At 36.8% G+C, this 21,658-nt stretch overlaps 4 protein-coding genes across 9 annotated transcripts; 2 read left to right on the top strand and 2 right to left on the bottom strand.

The window, feature by feature from the left end:
• Positions 1 to 850: 850 nt before the first annotated feature.
• MEP-1 lies at positions 851 to 10,971 on the bottom strand. 4 transcript variants are annotated; one of them, XM_066731055.1, is made up of 9 exons: positions 10,832 to 10,971; positions 5,999 to 6,091; positions 3,637 to 5,907; positions 3,443 to 3,531; positions 3,028 to 3,165; positions 2,317 to 2,490; positions 2,125 to 2,247; positions 1,940 to 2,044; positions 851 to 1,847 (listed from the first exon to the last, which is right to left on the bottom strand). In XM_066731055.1, exons 2-9 carry the CDS (start codon positions 6,066 to 6,068, stop codon positions 1,527 to 1,529), a joined length of 3,291 nt encoding a protein of 1,096 aa, XP_066587152.1. In that variant the 5' UTR covers positions 6,069 to 6,091; positions 10,832 to 10,971; the 3' UTR covers positions 851 to 1,526. The 4 variants fall into 4 exon arrangements, with proteins under 4 accessions (XP_066587152.1, XP_066587151.1, XP_066587153.1 ...); XM_066731054.1 differs by lacking the exon at positions 10,832 to 10,971 and adding an exon at positions 9,933 to 10,766; XM_066731056.1 differs by lacking the exon at positions 10,832 to 10,971 and adding an exon at positions 6,487 to 6,631.
• An 834-nt stretch (positions 10,972 to 11,805) lies between these two features.
• LOC136775886 (proteasome assembly chaperone 2) lies at positions 11,806 to 13,132 on the top strand. Of its 2 annotated transcripts, XM_066731063.1 has the most exons (3): positions 11,806 to 12,478; positions 12,543 to 12,732; positions 12,826 to 13,132. In XM_066731063.1, the coding sequence occupies exons 1-3, from the start codon at positions 12,146 to 12,148 to the stop codon at positions 12,960 to 12,962; spliced, it is 660 nt and encodes a 219-aa protein (XP_066587160.1). In that variant the 5' UTR covers positions 11,806 to 12,145; the 3' UTR covers positions 12,963 to 13,132. The 2 variants fall into 2 exon arrangements, with proteins under 2 accessions (XP_066587160.1, XP_066587159.1); XM_066731062.1 differs by having other exon boundaries at positions 11,807 to 12,478; positions 12,543 to 13,132.
• Positions 13,133 to 13,635: 503 nt separating this feature from the next.
• On the top strand, positions 13,636 to 21,002 carry Dp1 (satellite-binding protein 1 Dp1). Of its 2 annotated transcripts, XM_066730112.1 has the most exons (18): positions 13,636 to 13,654; positions 13,757 to 13,825; positions 14,306 to 14,505; positions 14,589 to 15,011; positions 15,089 to 15,304; positions 15,379 to 15,562; positions 15,635 to 15,949; positions 16,027 to 16,136; positions 16,209 to 16,365; positions 16,441 to 16,748; positions 16,826 to 17,131; positions 17,316 to 17,450; positions 17,540 to 17,758; positions 17,834 to 17,969; positions 18,062 to 18,213; positions 18,304 to 18,741; positions 18,827 to 19,045; positions 19,111 to 21,002. In XM_066730112.1, exons 3-18 carry the CDS (start codon positions 14,347 to 14,349, stop codon positions 19,342 to 19,344), a joined length of 3,711 nt encoding a protein of 1,236 aa, XP_066586209.1. In that variant the 5' UTR covers positions 13,636 to 13,654; positions 13,757 to 13,825; positions 14,306 to 14,346; the 3' UTR covers positions 19,345 to 21,002. The 2 variants fall into 2 exon arrangements, with proteins under 2 accessions (XP_066586209.1, XP_066586210.1); XM_066730113.1 differs by lacking the exon at positions 13,636 to 13,654 and having other exon boundaries at positions 13,673 to 13,825; positions 14,247 to 14,505.
• Positions 21,003 to 21,043: 41 nt separating this feature from the next.
• Positions 21,044 to 21,649, bottom strand: LOC136775392 (dual specificity protein phosphatase 19). Its single transcript, XM_066730118.1, has one exon. The coding sequence runs from the start codon at positions 21,629 to 21,631 to the stop codon at positions 21,050 to 21,052; it is 582 nt and encodes a 193-aa protein (XP_066586215.1). The 5' UTR covers positions 21,632 to 21,649; the 3' UTR covers positions 21,044 to 21,049.
• Positions 21,650 to 21,658: the final 9 nt, after the last annotated feature.

Raw genomic sequence — 21,658 nt, 5'->3', positions numbered from 1 at the left:
AAAATTATGCATTTATATTCTTCCAAGGATTCTCTTCAGCTCGTTTAGGAAACTCGAATTCTCTTCGTGGACACCTTATAACCACAGGCTGGATGATGATACAAACATGTAAAGTGGAGTAAAAAATTGTGAAATTAATGATGTACCGACCAGAGAATCAAATATTTTCTTTAGTTTAAGCAATAGTTAGTCTCGGCGCATCGCGAATGATTAAAATGAATTGTAAAAAAATAAAATGAGCATTTACACGTGATCTAATCGACATAGGACACACGGAGATCCTGGTTCGCAATATGATAATTTCTTCTCTCGGCTTCAATTAAAAACACTTGAATCTTGATTTATCTTGTTTTCCTCCTTTTCGCACGATCGAGCTTAATTACGACTATAGCAGCAGAATGACCCTACATTCATTCATTTAGCAATTATTTTCACCAACCGAAACCAAAAATTATTTGTTGAAAAAAGTGATATTGTACAAAATTGCGGGGTAAACACTAATTTATACAAAAAGTTAAATAGAGAGGGAAGGTAACATGTACGAAAAAAATAGTGAACCCTTGAGAATAATAAAAAAAGGAGGAAACGCGTCATGTGAAACGAGGAAGAGGGAAAGAGTTCTTAAGAAGTCATTGAGAAGAATCTTAACATACTCAAAAACTTCGATTTCCACAAAAAAAAGCAAAACCGGGTTTTCTGGAATAAGCAAAAGATCTTAATTCCACTCTCGATAATTTCAGCAGTCTATTGTTTTTATCAATGTCCGTGTTAAATGTGTGCTAAGACAAAAAAGAAAATTAGACAGGTAGAGGATAAAGGAGAAACAGAGTTAACGATAAAAACTCTTAAATAAATATATCAGAAAGGTCTCGTAGCTAGATTTAATAACGCAATTTTCGCAAATGGAAAAAGTTACGTCAGTATAATCTTTCAGATTACAAGATAGGCGCTATGAGGAAGCAACCGGAAATGGTAAGAGGACTGTCGCGATTCCGGTATAATGCGTGAGAAAGAGATAACTTTCGCGTTCGTTCAGCTGTCTCAAGAAAAATTCGCAAGTTTTTCAGTTTTCCTTCTTCCTAAGTAAGTTATAATACGAACACACAAACAGAATCTGCGTGCGTGGGAGGATAGGTGGAGGAGAGATCCGGTAGTAGTTGCACGAGCTTCTTCAACGAAACGTCGCACTGGGTCGGTTTTTGGGTACGCCGCCTCCCGTAGAAAAGTATCACGGGGTGTGGTGAACGAGTCGTTGGATTCGTCTGCCGAGCGGCTCGTTAACCTGACGGTGGCGCAAATGATCCGGCATCGGAGGTGCCTTGACGGATTGAGATAAGCGTAAACGTGGTCGTCGCTTCTTTTCGGAATCCTGGTGGCTATACGAGCTACGCGCAGGCAGCTGCCATTCCAGGATGAATTTGTAGGGGATAGCTATCGCCGTTTGCCGCGGTCTTAAGTAAAACGGAGCTGCCGGCTCAGGCTCGCAGAGGACGTGGCAGACTGCTGCTTTCTTGGGCCGATCATTGCTATTTACTCCTTCCTTGCGAACCGCTGACGCCCGATCTGGTCGTCGGTTTAGCTGGCTGTGCAATGATCGTGATCTCATCGTTGATCTTCAACGGCTTCAGCAGTGAGTCGTTCGACCTCGAGGACGGCGACGTTGGCGTGTTTTTCTTGTCGATTACTCTTTTAGCCACCACACTGTGTGCCGAGTATACGTGATTTTCAAACTGCTTATACATGCCAAACGTAGCAGTGCAAACAGTGCACTTGTACGATAAATGTGCTGGCTTCAACGTCATCCCGTGATCGCGAGCCACGTGATTTAGCAACTTCCATTGGTAAACCTAAATCAAACCATATATTGTATTGTAATATTTATTTTTAATTATAAAATCATCTTACGATTTTTTTTGTTTCTTCTTTTTTTTCAACTTACCCTGCCACAGGCTGGACATCGACCAGCATCCTTGCCCTTATTTGCTGCTTCCTGCATACTAGATGTTACGAGCCCATGTGATCCCAGCAAATGTCTCTCCAAACCCTACAAAATACCAGTAAAGTTAACAATACTATTCATCAAGTTTCTAGCTCTCATAAGCATATTTGAAATAATAAATTTACCTGATCGGTGAAAAATCGGAATTGACATTTCTGGCAGTTCAGTGGGGGTCTGTTGTAAATCATCTTTGGATGTATTTTTACCTTGTGAATCCACTGCATGTGATTTCGCAGTTGCTCCAAGTCCTAAAGAAAATAAATAAATAGGTATAGGATATTCACCGTTTTGCAAAACTTGAAGAAATTAATTTTTACCTTTATATAACCATCGCATATTTCGCATATAACAAAGGTATTTTTCCCTCCAGTTTTCGAAGAAGACCCTGATCCTGGAATTGTAGACTGGGTTGTCGTCCGGGGTAGTGGCGTAATTGATATACTAGGCTGACTCAACAGCTTAGCCGTTGGACTCTTGGAGCTGGAGGTATTCTGAAAATTTAAGTTATCAAATGAAAAATATATTTCTCGCAAATCCAGTAAACGCATACCCAGAATCAAATGCCAATCAAATATCCATCCCATGAAATATCTTCGAATCGATCGTTGAACGATATAACACATAAATTAAAATAAGATTAAAAAAATAATATCGTTAATCATTTGTTAGTGCTTTATCGATCGTTTAATTGTTAATTACGCGGCGTGTGAAAAATTTGGAAGAAAACAAGGCAAAATCAAGTGCAGCAAGTTGTATCCTAGAAGAGGATGTTTGATTTAAAGAAACGAAATAGATGTAGGAAAAGATTTTCAATAGACAAACGAAGCTGAAATCAGAAAAGCTTTTAATGGCATATTTTTATAGTCAAATAGTAAATTTTTACAATTGATTAATTATCAAATGGAAAAATAATTTATTTCAGCTTCGTTATATGTTAAGGAGATATGGATATAACTGGTCCATGTATCCATGCTGGAAACGTGTTATAATAATTCTTGAAATTAGTGATCCTTCCTGAATTTATTTACCTGTGAGGAGGACAACCTAGACAGAGAGTCGATTACGTTGGGTACAAGTGCAATGGGTGTGGGTTGACCGGAACTGCCGCCGCTACTGCCACTCACCCCCGAGACAGCCGACATGACAGTCCCTGAGCCACCCACCACCTACCACCACCCATACATAATTTACGAATTCAACGAATTTCAATCGTTATAACTTTACACTCATCAAAACTCAACATTCACATTAATTTAACTTTTACTCCCTTGTCATTTCCCATTCATCTCTATTAATTCAATTGATCCCTTTTGGTTATTCTTTATAATTATAGAAATTTCTATTAAAAAAATGAAGGAAAAAAGCTAATAATTTTAAAAAGTGATTGACATTTGCATATAGCTCCCTTAAATAGAAAATAAAAGTATTTGTTTGCTTACACACCTGGAATATTTGGTTACTACCAAATTGGTATGAAGTAGGCACCAGGAGGCCAGAAGACGTCGGCCGATACATCATTCCTGCAACGTTGTCTGAGAAACAAGAAAATTAATGATGTTGCCACAAAAAACTAATGCTTGCATTACAACTAAAATTTTACGATTTCTTTTTGTCTACATGGTAAGTAGCAAAATTACCTTGTCTCATTGTAGTCGCACCAGGTCTGAGCGTTTTGAGATCAGAATACCTAGGCTGCATGGGAGGCCTTCCTCTGCCTCTTCCGGTGATCGGAGCCGGAAGAAGTTTAGGTAAAAGTGGTTGAGGACCCTTAGCACCCATTGCCATAGCCAAAGCATTGGTATTGGTTGGACCAACTGGTCTTGGTCTGTTCAATCTCGGAATCTTGGCTGGTGGCTCCCAATCAACCGCTGGTTCCATATTCCTCTCAGGTCTGAATTTCTTTGTACAGGCCAGGATGTGTCTCGTCAGTTTGCCTTTCTGATTGTCCTCAAATGGACAGTTGGGACACTGATGGAAGGCTGGACCTCTCTCCAGTCTTCCTCTGGTATTATGCTCAGCCTCCATATGGAAGAGGATGTCGTGCGGACTACGTACCTCCATCGGGCAGAAGTTACATTTGTATGCGTAATTACGCATATGTGGCGTCTCCAAGTGATGTTGCATTACCAATGCTGATTCTGTCTTAAAATTGCAGAACTCGCACTTCTTCATTTCTAAGTGGAATGGTTCGTTATTTTCTTTGCTAAATTCTAGATTCTTGATGAGCGAATTAATGGCCATTTGCGTCTCTGCCGATGTGCTTCCTTTGCCCTGCTTACGTTTCTGAGTCCTTAGAAGATCTGTCTGCACGTACTCTTGGACCAAATTAACACCAATCTGCATAAAGAACTTACCCAAGGGAAGATCAAAGTAAGTTTGAATTTTGTTCCGATCATCCTGCCTCAACTCTTTATCTTCCAAATTTGGATAAGTCGAATCAACTATTTCTATTGCATTAGCCAAATCATCTTCTTTATCCTTCTTGCTAGCTTTTAAAAGGCTGTCCTGATCATCGTCGGATTTTTTAACTTCTGCATCGCTATCCTTTCCTTCTTCGGCTACTTTCTTTTTCTCCTCTTTCTCTCTCTCCTCTATACTCTTTTCTAGTTTTGTAACAAATTCTTTCAATGGTTTTAAAGGAGGTTTCTCATACACATATGGTACTATAAAGGATGGAGCTTCTACCACAAACATATCATCCGTTAGAGTTGGTAAGATGGGAGGCACTGGAGGAGTTAATGTGGCTGTTATACCACTAGTTTTAGGGCTAAGTTGTGCTGCTTTTGGAGGTGTCATGGGCACTGGAGTAATAGTAGTTCTCATGTTTGGATACATTGTCTGTGTAGGCATGCCCATTGGGACTATTGAAAACGAGCTGGAGCTGGAAACCGGATGAGGCTTACTATTGCTAACAGGTACTCCACCACGACCCGACAGAATGGAATTTGTATCAATAATTACTAAAGTTGGCTCTTTTTTGCCACCCTTCATTGCTTTGCTACCAGCAGCAATTTCCACCAAATGTTTTGTGTCACTAACAACTATGGTGGTTTTACTGTTTTTCATAGGAGATTTAATCTTTGAATTCTCCTTGTCCTTGCAGTCTACTCCACCCAATGGATCTTCAGGCTTAATTTCCTCTATGTCAGACCCATCATCATTGTCATGCTCTTCTTCCAGTTCCTTTTCTATGTAGCTTGTCCTTTTAATATTTCTAGTACTTCTTCTGGGTGTAATATTACTGAGATCTATTTGTTTCCTTGCTTTTTTCTGTTTAATGTCTTTAGCTGGAGAAAAATTGTGTCCATTGCTTTTGGAGCCTTCCGTAATTTCTTCTATCTCTGGACTATCACAGCTACCATTCTCCTCACATATTTTCACATCTGATGTATCCATACTGCTGTCTGTTATTACGCTATTATTTGGATGATGATCACTGTCCATGGAAACATCTAAATTTGTAGATCTTTTAGCAGATGCTCCTTCATCGGTGTCAGAGTGAAGTTCAGTAACACTCTCATCAAGACACTCAACATCAGAGTTGCTCTGTTCATCTACTTCCATAGGCTGACTTGCATCTTGGCACTCTACTTTCTTTTCAGACACTTCACTAGAATTGTTTTTTTCACTGACACCAACTGAGGATTCAGGCACCTTTATTTCACTGCCAGATTCAAAGAGAAGCTTGAAAGAACTTGAAGTTTCACAGTCTACATTTTCTCCTGTAGTATCAAACTGGCTTACGCTTCCTTCTTCCTCCTCCTCATCCTCCTCCTCCTCTTCCTCCTCATCACCATCATCTTTAGTGTCCATTTCCTCAGAGTCTGCTTTGGTCGTGTTACTTCCACAGCCAGGTTTCTCGTTGTCTGTATCGCAGCTCCCATTGACACCATTAAGAATCACTGCATCTACAATCAAAGCAAACCCATGTTAAAGCCTTAATCCTTAATCTAAACGGAATACTTATCAGACATTTTTAGATAAAGCACAGAAGATTACCTCGGAGAAGCTTGTCAGGGTTGCCTTGGGCAGAGTCCTTAACGGTGGAATCTTCCAATGTACCTTCCATGGGGCCACCGCAGTACAGCTGATCTAAACAAATCAGGAGAAGTAAAAATTTAGCACCCTTATTTGATCAACTAGGAAGTTTCATCGTCAAGTTTAGGTCGCCACCAACGGGTCATTAAAAGAGAGAGGGAGTGTGTGAGATGGAGGGGAGGGGGGAGCTTTTTTAGCGGGGGCCAAATTTTTCAAAATGGCGCTGCGATTTCAGCATCTCGTCGTTCCATAACCAAGAAATTTGCTGACTGGCCAACGAGAAATGGGACTTCCTGGTGGTGTCCTGGCGAGGTAAGGTTAGATTGACGCGACGACCTGGATTCTTGGTAGCGTCACCAGGAAGAGCAGTGTTTTAAAACCGCGAGTGGAAGAAAGAGGAGGGAAAAAAGGAGTGAGTAGAAAAGAGCTTTGGGGGCAAAAGCACTCACCGATTCACCGCGTCCAGCCGGAGAGCAGCCAGTGTGGCTCTCCTGCTCTCTTTCAACCTTCGCACAACCTACGAGACGCACACAGGGACGCACAACGGTACTACAGCCACACACGCAAACACTCTTAACGGGGTTGGGAGAGGGAGAGACCTAGGGGGAGAGAGAGAGAGAGAAGTTCCCACTCACATAAACGCACACAGCTGCGCTCGAATGCGGCAACACCGGTGCACAGACTTTTCACACACACTACCTTACTCTCTAACCACACTCACACATAATACATTCCTCCCCCCACCCCTCTCCCTCTCACCATCATAGAGTACTAACACACAGGCTATATACACACTCACACTAACCCCAATGGAGAAATACGTTCAATCATAACTGTGGGTTTACACATACCAACCTCAGTCGAGTGTATATGTATATACATATAGTTTAATTGTGCACTCATATCATACATAGATAATCTTATGTTGGAGGTTTTTCATAATACACGTTTTGGTTTATTTTTCATGGATCTTTGGCAACATGGGTTAGTCCCTGTTTGTAAAGTCGATTTAGTTTACGTTTTCCTTGCTTTGTAATGGATTTATGGTACTGTAGATACACGTCTAATTGGAAAGGATAACGGAGGACTGTTACTGTTAATGAAGAAGGTAGAAGGTCGTTGGCTGCGAAGGATTGGACAGAAACATCAATTGAGAAATAGAAATGTGTTGACCAGGTGGGTTTTGGCTTTTTTTTAAAGGGACACAGATTGGTCTGCAGGAACAGAAATAATGACAGAATTCTATACAGTTTAGTATTTTGAATTACATTCCAATGTATTTGGTGCCCTGTATGAGATAAACGTGGAGGTACATTTTCCAATCGCAGCTGAAAGATTCAAAAAGTGGATCACGTACGAATAAAGTAACGAAGTTCTTTGAGAGAGATTGGCAGCAGCATCGCCAGGATTGAAGTAACTTCCCATTTATATGTAGAGACAGAAAAATAACAAAGTATTGGACGTAGAAACAAAATTTTTTAATGTAGGAAAAAGTTTGTATAAAGGTCTATAAAGGAAAAGCGTAGGTATAATTCGCACTGATATATAATGACTACGGGCCCGTGTCAGTACGAAAAGCAGGCACGCCTCTTATCCAACATAACTGCAAAAATCTGAAAGTACACATTTTGATTGGCAGTTTTTCAGATTTTTACTTCTTATGTTGGATATGAGGCTTGCCTGATTACTACTGACACCGGCCCTACGATAATTAATTGATGCTAATTAAGCAAATGATATCCAAATAAATTCAGTGGTAACAAAAAGCGAATGGCTATGAAGGCCTCCCTGCTAATTAATAATTATTAAAACAGAAGGTAAAAAAAGCAAAACACTGATGCAGTATTTGTACGAGCATTCAATATATAAACATCAAGTATATATAACCAATACATAATATTTATTCGTTGGGAATATATTAAGGAATACGTACACAGCCATAAGCAGATACGAAAGATTTACACAGACGGAAATGGGCTTTTCTGTCGAGCTCGGAGGGAGAAATGAACTTACACATTTATGAAATAAGTTCACGGATTCGTTCAGAAACAGACGCACACTATTAAGTGTATACTCGGAAAATATAGAGGTATACACATACGAACTAATACTTGGAAAAGGTTACACGTGTACTAGTAGACACGTTTTCTCACTCATACAAACAAAAAGTGTTGGTAGAGGGGGGGGGGCAAAAGAGGGGGAGTGAGAAGAGAGAGAGAGAGAGGGGGGGGGGGGGGTGAAGGGGTCAAATAGGAAGGAGAGAAGAAGAGAGAATGCGCGCGCGCTATAAGGTTCCTAACTCTATACTTACGAATCCGGATACAACGGGAAACTATATTCTCGATGATGGCGACTACACGCCGTCGCGCAACCCCGATATTTTGACAATTCAAACCTCGTGACTTTCTCTCTCTCTTTCTCTTTTTCAGTGGATAAAAGCAACCGAATATCACCCTTGAAATCCTGAAGCAAGCCGTTTATGTTTCATCCTGATATCCCAATGAGCAAAAAAAACCTGACATCAATTAAAGCCTGCCAATCAAGAGAGTTTTGTCAATGTGAAAAATTTGTCTTTATGGTAATTGCTAGAAAATCTTTAATAATTTTGTTGCTTTCAATCACAACTTAACTACACAACAGTCTTATGATATACGATTGAAGAGATGGTACAGAAATTAGCAAGCTTGGTAGGTACAAGAGGTCACAGGATTAGACGAACGAATCCTAAATACCTAGAGTATCGGTACAAGAAACACGCCGGTTAACGTTGGACATAAGAACTGTTTAAGATTGTTCAGATATCCTGGCTATGTCTATTTGGGTTTTTGGATCTTGGCGTTTTGTTAGTGGAAAAAGTGCGAGAGAGTGAGAAAGAAAGAGAGAGAGGGTGGAGGGAGGGGGGTATTCTTTTCCTCGAATCAAACACTAGAGGGCAGGCGCAATAGTGGAAACGTTAAAAAGTTATAGACCAGGGCCGTATAAAAATGGGGGTACGCATTGTTTCTAAGCGGATTGGTTATGGGCAATTGGCGAAATTTCTCCACTTCCAACCCAATATGCCAAACGTTTAAACTTCTTCCCTCAATTTCTCTATACGCCTCTTCTCTTTCTTCCTCTCTCTCTATTTCTCCCGGTTTCATCCACGACAATCAATTTCGAATACTTCCAAAAATTCATTCATAATGCACACTCATTATCGATTACTACGGCAGAGACGGAAAATATTATCGATTATTAAACCACCAAGAATCCAATCCCGACATAGGGGAAAAAATGGTCGACCAATAGCAGAGGAGGATAAAAATCCATTGGTTAGTAATTAATAACAGATCAATAAATTCCAATCTATGCATAATTAATATCGATTATATGACGAACCATAATGAATTTTCAATTGATTCATCAAACTAGCACGCTGTAAATTCCTTATTTTGGTCTACGAGTCAGAAATACAAGTTGATTCGTGAAAATTGTATGGAAAGTTGCATTCGTCTTATCGGATTAGCTTGAAAGAGGGAGAAAATCATTGATTCGATTTACCGTGACATTCTTACGGGACTTGAGAGTTTTGAACGATCCAATTAGAGGTTGCGAGATAAGAAAATCTCCAGGATGGCAATTAGAGAGTGACCAATCACTACGGTACAATTTTCTCATAAGGTTGAAAAACTTTTTTGCAAAGTTTTATGGAGAGGAGTGGCATGTGATATTGAAATAGACTGAAAAACTACAGGGTTTTGAAGAATTGACATACGGTCCTGGTTAAATCATCTTCGTCGCTCGCAATGAGCCACGCATGGGAAATTGTCGATCGGTCATAAGATTTTCAGATTCGAAATGGAGAGAGCTGGAAAATAAATAGAGAGAAAGACGCAAGTAAGAAGTTAAAACCTGCCTTTAGAAAAATGATTGGTGGAAAAGTTGTGTGCTGATCAGTGCGATCCTGGTTCCGTGGAGAGTTCAGAGGGCTCCCGCCATTTCTCCATTGGTGGCGGGGGACGAGAGGGGAACGTAGTTGTCGAGAGGGGAGGGGGGTGAACACGAAGTGGGATGCCAAACAGCTGCCCCAGGTCGTCTAAGCCCCGTAGGAGCCGCCTTTATCGCCAAGTCCGAACATTTTCCCCTCTCGATTTTCCTCACGATCGCCTCTACTGTACCTTAACCTCACTTTACTTAACTACACTGGCCTGAACTTCGCGCCAATTCACCGATCCGCGTGCATTTCAGCTTTACTCTCACCTCACCCCGAGTTGAATCGCTCAGTTCGCGGTCGACGTCACTACAACTTCTTCCTCTTCTCTCACACCGTTCACTCGTCCGTCCTCGAGAGAACTCGGCAAGATGGCTGCCGACCCGATCCAACTGCGCGATATAGCTAATGTGGTCACGTGATCTAGCTAGACCACCGATGACGCAGGAGCGTTAAAGGGACGCCAATCCACCAGTCGGAACGATTTCACCTGGTCACGTGACAAAGTACACGTGCACGGCCAATGGGAAGCGCTCCCCGATACCAAGGGAAATCCACGACTGCAGTGATAATCGGGGGGTGGCCCTTACCCCTCCCCGCAACCCCTATTTCCCTTTCTCATCAAGGCAACGTACCTCATCGTTGCCCTATTATACACCTCTCGCTTCTACTCCTTCATCATGCCCTATTCATTCATTTCATTCCTATTACCTATTTCACATTTCCCAAGGATAATCCCTTAAGCTTTTTTCCATCTTTGCTTCAATTTTCCTCTTTGATTTAATCCCTTCTTACTATTTTTTATCTCTTTTTGTTTTACTTACTTGTTATTTTGTTTAATAGTCCTCCTCTTCCTCGTTCTCATCAAATGACAGTATGCTCTTTTGGACTTTGGATTTTTTAGATTTTTTCACTTTTAGATGCACAATGGATTCTGAAGACTTGGTATTGCGGAATACTATTGGCTTGTTTAGATCTGCAGGTGCATTTGCTTCTTCTGGAATAGAGATGTTTTAGAGGAAGGTTTTAAAATAATTTTTATTCTTCTAGTATTAATTTAATACCTTCATCCCTTTTTTTTTTTAAAGCATCTGCTTCGTCGGCCGTTAAGTCTCCTGGTTTTAAGACTACTACAACTGGCTTCTCTTCTATCTCCTCTTTTCTTTCGTCCTCCAAATCTTCTACAAAGACTTGTCTCTGTAAAATTAATTATGATTCTTCGTATGCTAGGTAACAAAATATGCTTTTCATTTCAGTATAATTTTTAAAATAAAATGTGTAACATTTCTTACCTTAGACTCTATTGTAGGACCTTCCTTGAATCCAATTTGCTCTTTTAGCTCTCGCAGAAATTTTGGCTCATTCGGCTTAATATACGAAATATTGTGTTTTCTTTTGGACATGACTATTTTGTCACTCAATGGAAATCACATTAATCCACTTGAAGAATTGAAATAACACTGGGAACATTTCGAAATGATAGAAAAACATTATGGTTGATACTATTTTGAGGTTAATGAACAAAGTACCGTAAAATATATATATTCTATACTATTCTAATATATTTTTATCTCTATTAAAAAATGACAGCGTTATTATTTTTTCATGAAATCAGCTGTTACAATTATAAATTAAAAATTCACTAAATGATTGGGACCAATATTTCTTTTATAAATTAAAAACGTGCTTAAACAGTCATATGGTTAATCACAAACTGATCGCATTGCTATTTAGACTTACACATGACACAGCTGCACTGCACTTCTCACTTTTTCAGTTCGTAATTCGTATTCTCAATTGGTTCTCAACTTTTGCACTGTACAGCAGTTTATAGTTCTGCTACTTCTGCTTTGATCGGTGGCCCCGGCACCGTGTGCTACGTTGAGTCGTTGGGCAGTGCCAGTGAGCTGTCGTGACCATGGTCGTTAACTCCGAAGTATAGTTAATTGTATTTCGGACGCCTTTTTCTAATTTGCACATTTAAGCATATCGTCATCGTAAGATTCTCACATTTTTAGATCTCGAATTAACAGATATCATCGAAACTAGCAAAATTTATCAGTGATATTAAGGAAACAGTGAAATTTAGTTGATATTATATATATAGTCATATATAGCACCCTTATTGCACTGTCAGCATGATTAAATTAATAACAGAAATTAATTTAGAAGGATTTACTTTTGTAATTCCTTCTGTTGCTGTTGGGAATATAGCACAACTGGCCACTGATTTATTAATTGAAAATCTTAACCTACAAAAAATTGGCCACATCTTAGATTTTTCAGTAATTCCAGTAGTTGGTATGAATCCTTTTGATGAAAACTCTGAGGAATTGTGCACAGCTCTGGATCTTTATGCAAATAATGAACACAAATTGATTGTACTTCAAGTCAGATCACCAGTGATATCTAATTATACAAAATTTTTTGAAGAATTGAAATTTTTTATATTGAAGCATAAGATATCTCAGGTATTTTCTTTTGTTCTTTAATTTGTCTAATTAAAAAAATATAATTTTGTGTTTCTCCTACTAGGTTGTTATTTTAACTAGCAGCTATGCCTATCAAAATAGTGAGCTAAAGACCATTGGATTACGATATCTGGTAAACGATAGCTTTCAGAAATCACATAAGGATGTTATAAAAAAGTTGGAATGGGTTGAACATAAGGCAAAAATTAATCCTTTCACTAATGATCTTGCTGAAATAGAAATTCCTGGAGGAGGTTGTGCTCTGAAGTTTTATTATTTTTTAACAGATTTAAAAATACCAAGTCTAATACTTTTTAAGTTCTGTTCTGAAGGTGATAATATTCCAGATGCTGAAGATTTAATCTCATATTTTAATCAGTGGTCCAAACTACTGAAAACAAATAGCAATGAAAAGTTAAATATAAAATACCCCTCATCCTGGAAATATTTATTTGGTAATCCTCACCCTAATGAGATATACTAAATAAATCTTATTTTATTCTTATAGATAACTTTCTTTTTTTTATTACACTATTAATTGAGCACTAAATACAGTTCACATTAGAATAGAATTTTAGTATGAAATTAAGATTAAAATAAATATATCCTATACTGTACATAATATATATTCTGTTGAGACAATATTTATAACAAATAAATTAACTTTTATAATTGTTTAACTTTAAAAATCCTGTAAACTTAAATATAATTTGAACTTCGCTCACATTATATCTTGATATGAACATCATAGAATCAACAAAAGTATAGAGAGCAAAATAAGTTTATACCGCCTAAGGCGCCCTAATCTATTTAACCGACCGAGCAGTCTAAAAATTACAAGAATATCTAAATCGTTTTCGCGAGAAGAAAAGTTATAACAAAAATATGAACATTTATAATTTTGAAAAGACTATTAAAAAAATATTATTATATCAATTCTTTAAGTTTAAATGTAATAATTGTATTTATGAACTGACTTGTGGGTGGTGGTACTACATATGTATGTAGTATACTTAAGCAACCTAGAGTAGTGGGCGGTGTTATGTAGAAGGTAAAATTATCGATTGAGCGAATATTATTTTTTCTCCCTATACCGTAGATGGCTGGTGACTTTTCAGTTACACAAGGCGACAAGGCAACATTTATCTCGTCATCTCATTTCACGTTACGTTGCCGGTAAGGACAGTCGTTCGGAATTGCAGCACGCGTTACTTCATTAGATAATTGAATTAGATTTGAGATTTTCTAATGCTAAAAGTTAATTTTTCAATTTTACAGGCGGATCATTGGTAAACTGGCGACGTAATATACGTTTATTACTTGGCCGGACTTATTTATTACGGTAGAGTAAGTAGAAATTTTCAATACATACTTATTTTACATACAACGTTGTTCCATAGGATTTATTTCACATATTTGATGAGTTTTTCAATATTTGCGTGAATTCATTAGTATAGGATATAGGTTTTTAATCCGAACAACGTGTCGATATGCTTCGTTAAAGAGGTTAACGATTTCGTGACGTGTCAAGTGAATACTCCATTCCATATGGTGGTCACTGGCTCAACCACTACTGGTCATTGACATGCTGGCATTTAACTACCAACTCTTCCCATTTTATTTTCCTCAATATTTTGTTCATTCTTTCATAAAATTCCGTTTTCCCCCTTTCCAATCGCCTATTCTTCAACTGTTTCGTTATATAATATGAAATCGCGAAAATTTTATTCTCGAAATTTCCAATAATAAATTTCAATTCATTTTAAAGGAAAGTTTCACTGAGATTTCCAGATTTTTGTATGGGTAATGGTGGAATGTCGATTTTAGTGCTACTGTAAAGACTTGGCACGACTCAGGACAACCCTAAAATGCAGCACCAATCAGTAATGGAAGAGGGAATGGCCTACGAGCCACCCACATATGATGAGACATTCCCAGTTCTCCCTGAATCAGCTTCAAGCTCGGGAAAACCTAACAGCTTCTCTGTAAATAATAATTTACAATTAGGACGCGTAGATATTACTCAAGTATGTTTTCTTAGAATTTATTATATTCAATTTATACCTTTATTAGGAGCTTCTTTAAGCTATTAATTGGTGTTCTTTTTTAGTTTTTTTGCATCCCAGGAGAGGAAAGAAAATTTGATCATAGTGATAAATTTGGTGAAAGAGAATCCTTGAAAGCATGCCAAGCAATAATGAAAGAGACAGATACCATCATTGAGATGGCATCTTCAAAAAATCAGTCACTTGCCTTTCTTCTGACTGGAAAGCCTCATCAGGTTTTACAGGCAAAACGAAGAATTCTTTCCACCTTCCAGACCCAGGCTAGCAAGCAAATCAGTATCCCGAAAGAGCATCACCGCTGTATTCTTGGAAAATTGGGTCAAAGATTGAAAGATCTTGAAAAAAATACTGCAACCAAAATTAGTGTTCCTCAAGTTAATGATCCTTCTGATATAATTACTATCACAGGAACAAAAGAAGGTATTGATAAAGCTGAACATGAAATTAAAATCATTTCTGATGAGCAGGTAAAAATTATAAAAATTAATATAACTATAAAGAAAATATTAATTTTATTCTAATTTCATTCATTATTACTTTTTAGTCAAGAAAAGCTCTAGAAAAAATATCTGTGCCAAAAATATATCATCCTTTCATCCAGGGAGCGCACAATGAAAATGTTAATGCTTTGATGGCTGAAACAGGTGCACGTATTAACATACCACCTGCTTCAATGCAGAATGATGAAATAGTAATAACTGGTGAGAAGGAGGGAGTATTGGCTGCAAAACAAAAGATTGAGGAAATCTATGCAGAAATGGTACCAACTAATTCATTACACTTTAAATATAAAGAAGACTAGATGAAAAAATTAAAAATTGATTTCATTTTTAGAAAAAAAGGTGTACCACAGTTTCAGTAGAGGTCCCAAAATCCCAGCACAAATATGTGAATGGCCATCGTGGTACTACAATAGCCAAAATTTTACAATTGACAGGTGTAAGTGTTGAGATGCCTGCTGCTGATTCTCCTACAGGAACCATAACTCTGAGAGGGCCCCATGAAAAACTTAGTCAAGGTGAATATCGATATTGATTAGAAAACTTAAAATTTGGTGCAATATAGTAACAAAAGGAAATGTATCTTTTAGCATTAGATATAGTATATGAAAAGGCTAATAGTATGCAAACAGCAACGGTAGATGCACCAGCATGGATCCAAAAATATATCATAGGTCCTAAAGGAGTTATCATTAAGAGAATTACTCAAGATGTGCCAAAAGTCAATGTAGAATTTATTGGCAAGGAAGATAAGATTAAGATTGAAGGTCCTCCGGAAGAAGTTGAGAAAGTTCAAAAAGAGCTTCAAAAACATGCCACTGATCTGATATCAAAGTTAACTTTTGCTGAATTAAACGTTGACCCTAGATATTACAAGTATATTATAGGGAAAAATGGAGCCAATGGTAAATTTGTTAATCCAGTAACTCTGTGTAAATTTTAATAGTATAATTTTTAAAATAAATAATTCTTTTTTTTATAGTAAAACGTATCAAGGAAGCGAACAGTGTGGTTATAAATATATCAGAGAACGATAATAACAATATTATTAGAATTGAGGGTGATGTTGCTGGTACCCAGAAAGCCCAAGCGGTACAATATTATGCTTTTGCATCTCTAGTAATTCAAACTTTGAATTAATACTCTAATTTTTTAATTATTTAGGAGCTGGTAGATATAATTAAGAAGTTAGAGAACGAAGAGGAGAAAAGTGTTTTAATCGATCAACGCCATTATCGAAATATCATTGGAAATAAAGGAAATAAAATTAAGGAAATTAGAGAGAAATTTAATCAAGTACAAATTATTTTCCCCAGTCCAGGTAAACGTTGTTTAAATAATTTTATTAATAAAAATTTCACATGATTTTGAAAATTAATAGAACGGTGATTAATAGGTGAAAAGGGAGATATAGTAAAGATTAGAGGTCCTAAACAAGATGTAGAAAAGTGCCATAAAGAATTGATGAAAGTAGTCAAAGAATTGAATGAGAATAATTATTCTATGGATGTTCAGATCTTTAAGCAGTTTCACAAATTTATCATTGGAAAAGAAGGAGCAAAAATCAAGAAGATTCGTGAAGAAACCCAAACGAAAATTGACTTGCCAGCGGAAGATGAGAAAAGTGACGTTATTACCATAACAGGAAAGAAGGAAAATGTCGAGAAGGCTAAGCAAATGATTCAAAAAATTCAGAATGAGCTGGTGAATTATCCTCCTTTTATATTTATTTCCTTACATAATTAAAGATGTAAATATTAATATATAAATTATCTATTCAGGCTAATATCGTTACTGATGAAATAGTGATACCCCCTAAATATTACAATTCTCTAATTGGAACTGGAGGAAAATTGATTCATTCGATCATGGAAGATTGCGGTGGTGTTATCATAAAATTTCCAACCCCTGAAAGCCATAGTGATAAGGTGAGCATTCGAGGACCGAAAGATGATGTTGAGAGAGCCAAGCAACAACTCCTGGAAATGACAAATGAGAAACAGCTGTCCAGCTTCACAGCCGAAGTTCGTGCCAAAGAACAGCATCACAAGTTTCTGATTGGAAAAAATGGTGCTAATATAAATAGGGTAAGAGAGAAAGATGTCAGCAAGAAACAAATGAAAGTAATAAAGAGTATTAGAGGACTTTCAACTAAAGGCCCACAGCGCTCAAAATATATAATACGTGTCATATCAGCTGTAATATTATGAGCGTTTTGGGACTTAAAACGAATGCGTTCTTAGTATCTTATAAATATGTTTACATTTATAGTTACGAGAATCTACTGGTGCTCGTATTATTTTTCCAACAAAAGACGATCAAGATAAGGAAGTAATCACTATCATTGGAAAGAAAGAAGCTGTAGAGAAAGCTAAAGCTGAAATGGAAGCTACAATCAGTGAGATTGTAAGTGCTTAACTTTACTGAAGATTTCATGTAGTAATGTTCAGCATTGATATTTTAATTTACATTTTGTTAATTTGTATTATTTATAGGACAATATAACTGAAAGCGAAATACAAATAGATCCAAAACATCACAGACATTTTGTAGCACGTAGGGGTGGCGTGCTTCACCGTATTTCTGAAGACTGCGGAGGAGTACAAATCTCATTCCCACGTGCTGGAATTGCTAGCGATCGGGTTGCCCTTAAAGGTAATCAAGAATGCATAGAAGCTGCCAAGCAAAGAATGAGGGAAATTGTCCAAGAACTGGTAATTCTTTAGCTTATTTATAATTACTAATCACTTGATAATGACTTGTACAATCACAACTTTTTATTTCAATAGGAATCAATGGTTACAGAAGAATGCGTTATCCCTCAAAAGCATCATCGTACCGTTATGGGGGCTAAAGGACGCAAAGTACAAAATATTACATCAGAGTTCGATGTGCAGATTAAATTCCCTGATAGAGACACATTTGGTCAGTAATGTAATATGGAAAATAATTCTATTGCTGTACAAATGATTATAGCATAAACTAATAAAGACATTTTCTTGGTAATTGTTTTGTAGATGAACAACGCAGTGCTGAGCAAGTTAATGGAGATAATGCGGAAAATCCTGATGGCGCCTCTCCTTGTGACGTGATTCGCATCACTGGAAAACCAGAAAATGTTGCTGCAGCGAAACAGGCATTATTGGATCTGGTACCCATCACTATTGAAGTCAGTTTTTGTCTTATCTCAAGATTTTCGTAAAAACAAACCATATGTAAAGAATTTATTAATGTTTATTTTTTGGGGGATGTGAAACAGGTGGAGGTACCTTTTGATTTTCATCGTTCTATCATTGGCCAAAAGGGCCGTGACGTACGAGAATTGATGAACACGTACGATGTGCACATCATGCTCTCTCCAGCCGAGGAAAAATTGGATTACGTTAAGATCTGTGGTACACCGGCTTGTGTGGAAGCTGCGAAAGAAGCCATATTAGAGAAATGCAAAACAATTGAAGCTGAACGAGAAGAACGTGCCCTGAAATCTTTCGAATTAAAGGTCGAAGTGAATCCCGATTATCATCCCAAAATAATTGGGCGAAGAGGTGCTGTGATAACCAAAATACGTAGCGATCATGACGTTCAAATAATTTTTCCGCGTAAGGGAGATCCTAACGAGCATGTAATCACTATCAGTGGTTACCAAGAAAACACCTATAAAGCTCGAGATGATATAATGAAAATTGTGGAGGAACTGGTATGCACAGCAACCCAAATATTTTTAAGATTGATCATTATTACTAGTCTTATGTAGCAATTATTCATATTTCATTTTTCTTTAGAATGGATTGGTAAAGGAGGAAGTGGATATTGATTCTGCTGTTCACTCAAGATTGATCGGAGCGAAGGGCCGAAATATTCGTAGGATCATGGATGAATTTAAGGTAGACATTAAATTCCCACGGAAGACAGATGATGATCCTGATATGGTAACTATCATTGGTGCGGAAGAAAACGTAATAGACGCCAGGGAACATATGTTGAATCTTGCAGTTGAATATGTAAGTATTGAATAATTTGATAAAAAGAAAAAATAAACAGTGTAGTAACGAAAATAAATGTACAGATGCAAGACGTCCAAGAAAGGAATCAACGAGAAGGCCTTCGATCTCTACAGAGAGATGAAGGTAATTTTGCAAGCAACGAAAATGACTCTGGATTTGTAGTGAAGGGAGGACCATGGGATCAGCAACCACAGGTAGCTCCGAATACGGCCAGTGTTGAAGAGTTTCCACAATTCGCAGGGTACTCTCACGTGCCCATTACTACACCGGACGGTCCTTGGGGCGTCAAGCGTTAATATTAATTCTAGCAAATCACGAAAGCGCATATATGGTACAGTGTAAAGTAACTTTCCTCTGACAAACGATATAAAAAGGTTCGCTTGGCACGTCCAGGTGGTTTCCTAATCCATTACTGATGTTGTTGCATACGACCTGGCCATTCTACATTGGACTCTGATACTGGTTTACTACATAATGTTTGACAATGATGTTTATATATTTACAGTTTACACACACCAATGTCCTATGTATCTGTAACTGCAACGCATGATACTCTCCGCTTCTTTTTAATAACCACCACTTGTTTAGCACACATCTTCTTTTCTCCCAACCTGAGTAAATGCTCGATTATCAATGATGAAACTTAAGAATGATCATGCTATGAAAAGAATGGAAAACCTTTAAACTCTTTTATCATCCAGCATAATGCCTTCCAGGTACAGATATGTTGTACTTAAGACTGTGGCTTCGTAGGAACTAATTTTTCTGTATTATATATTTTCCCAGATTGATTCTTGTCCATAGCCTGGACTGAACCTTTTGGTTCTAACCAGATTCATGTTTTTATTAATTTATTTATAATTTTTGTACATAAATTGCATTTCTTTCGTTGTGCTTGAAGTGTGGCGTACTTCTTGGGTCGCACCAGACGTATAGATCAGAAATAATGAAATTGGAATGATGGCATTTCTGAAGAGAATGTTTTCTATAAGAATCATGAAAATACAAATCAAACAATTGATACTTTTATAATGTGAATTAATGTTTGCAAATATTCTCTTAAAAGAAATTCCCATGGCAAATTATTGTCTCGCAGCAGCATAATATTATGGATTAAATAATTATTTAAGATGGAATAGAGGGGATAATAAGTCATAGGAAGAAACATAATCTTTGGAAAATGTCATAAGTTGTATGATTCTTAATTGCCATAAAAAGTAGAAGGAAACAAAAAAGGAATTTGGTGTTGAGAGATATTACTGATATATTTGTAATTATACAGACAACCAAGTTTATTTATTTTCCTTGTTTTACTGTTTGGTATATGATATGCAAATCATTGCATTCTATTATTTATGAGGCCAACTAGTTAAGAAAAGATTATTCGGTTCAAGTGCCTTGTCTATTTACTTCAAGACAGCTCATTTCAATTGTTGGAGGAATGTGAATATTAAATTATATATTATATATAAATGATTATATATATATATACATATATAAAACAAAAGCACGCAAATATATATATGTGTATATACATATACTCTATATAAATATTGATAATAATTATATTAATTATATATAATCAATATACGATAGGTACATGAAGGTACGATGATACCATTATCGTAAATAAAATAATAGATCTATCACATATATATAAAGAAATTTACTTATATTTTTTAGATTTACAGCAATTTTTATAAGCCTACTTGGTAAGACGACCTATGTGTCATCTCCATGCATGGTAAATGTAAGAAAGTTGATGCTAGATGCAGATAAATATGCTTCGTTTTGGCCGAAAGTTTGATAGGAGTTATGCATGAACATACTTTTCTAATAGGCTAAACTTATGAAATATTGTAATTACTAGATAATATTCTCTGTATACATAAATCCATAATGTCATAATATCAGAAACTTTTATTGCAACAATATATGACATAATTGATCTATTGTTTTATACAACTGGTTTTATTTTTTCCTTGCAATCAATACAATTTTTTAGAGATTAAAATTGGAAAAATCAAACATCTTCATCTGCCTAACAAAACCATCGTTTGGCCTTATGTACTTTCTAGTACTCTTTACTTTTTCAAATGCTTCCTCGTATGGAATCTTCTCCAGTACCATCAAATATAGAATGATCAGTGATGGTGAACGAGAAACACCTGCATTGCAGTGAACAAGTATATTTTCCTTACGACAGTTGTTTATAATTTCAATACAACTCTTCATGGATGGCAGCAGATCTGATTCAGGTAAATCTAACAAATCATATTTATAGTATTGAATTCCATTAAATTTTATATCTAGATCAACTCCAATGCTTAATATATGATGTATATTATATTGTTTAAGAATATCAATTGTTGTAGCAGGATCTTGCGAGCTAAGAAATAAACCTGGTAGTATACAACTTATGTTTAAATCAGGTTTTGTATCTAAAACAAATGGTAAACCTTTGGAGATTTCTTTCTTCTCCCCATTAATAATTTCATATTTTGTTCCCTCCTCATCTGTTATGATAGTCTTACAATGCTTTAGAGTCAATTTTTTTTGTTGAATAAGGTTCTGTAGATTCATTTTGGCTTTTCTATATTATTTATTAAT

The sequence above is a fragment of the Prorops nasuta genome, unplaced genomic scaffold (genome assembly GCF_024137725.1).
Source record: "Prorops nasuta isolate Cenicafe-Biocafe unplaced genomic scaffold, Cenicafe_Pnas_1.2 PNAS00008, whole genome shotgun sequence".
NCBI lineage: Eukaryota > Metazoa > Arthropoda > Insecta > Hymenoptera > Bethylidae > Prorops > Prorops nasuta.
Note: the sequence above shows the minus strand (reverse complement) of the source record. Positions and strands in the feature narration are given on the sequence as shown.

Excerpts from the sequence above, each read along its gene's own strand:
- LOC136775392 (XM_066730118.1), bottom strand. The coding sequence starts at position 21,631 with ATGAATCTACAGAACCTTATTCAACAAAAAAAATTGACTCTAAAGCAT.
- LOC136775886 (XM_066731062.1), top strand. The coding sequence starts at position 12,146 with ATGATTAAATTAATAACAGAAATTAATTTAGAAGGATTTACTTTTGTA. Across the intron at positions 12,479-12,542 it reads TGAAGCATAAGATATCTCAG|GTTGTTATTTTAACTAGCAG; the intron begins GTATTTTCTTTT and ends TTCTCCTACTAG.
- Dp1 (XM_066730112.1), top strand. The coding sequence starts at position 14,347 with ATGCAGCACCAATCAGTAATGGAAGAGGGAATGGCCTACGAGCCACCC. Across the intron at positions 18,742-18,826 it reads TGAAAATTGTGGAGGAACTG|AATGGATTGGTAAAGGAGGA; the intron begins GTATGCACAGCA and ends ATTTTTCTTTAG. Across the intron at positions 19,046-19,110 it reads TGAATCTTGCAGTTGAATAT|ATGCAAGACGTCCAAGAAAG; the intron begins GTAAGTATTGAA and ends ATAAATGTACAG.
- MEP-1 (XM_066731055.1), bottom strand. The coding sequence starts at position 6,068 with ATGGAAGGTACATTGGAAGATTCCACCGTTAAGGACTCTGCCCAAGGC. Across the intron at positions 5,908-5,998 it reads CCCTGACAAGCTTCTCCGAG|ATGCAGTGATTCTTAATGGT; the intron begins GTAATCTTCTGT and ends CTTTGATTGTAG. Across the intron at positions 3,166-3,442 it reads GTAGTAACCAAATATTCCAG|GTGGTGGGTGGCTCAGGGAC; the intron begins GTGTGTAAGCAA and ends GGGTGGTGGTAG.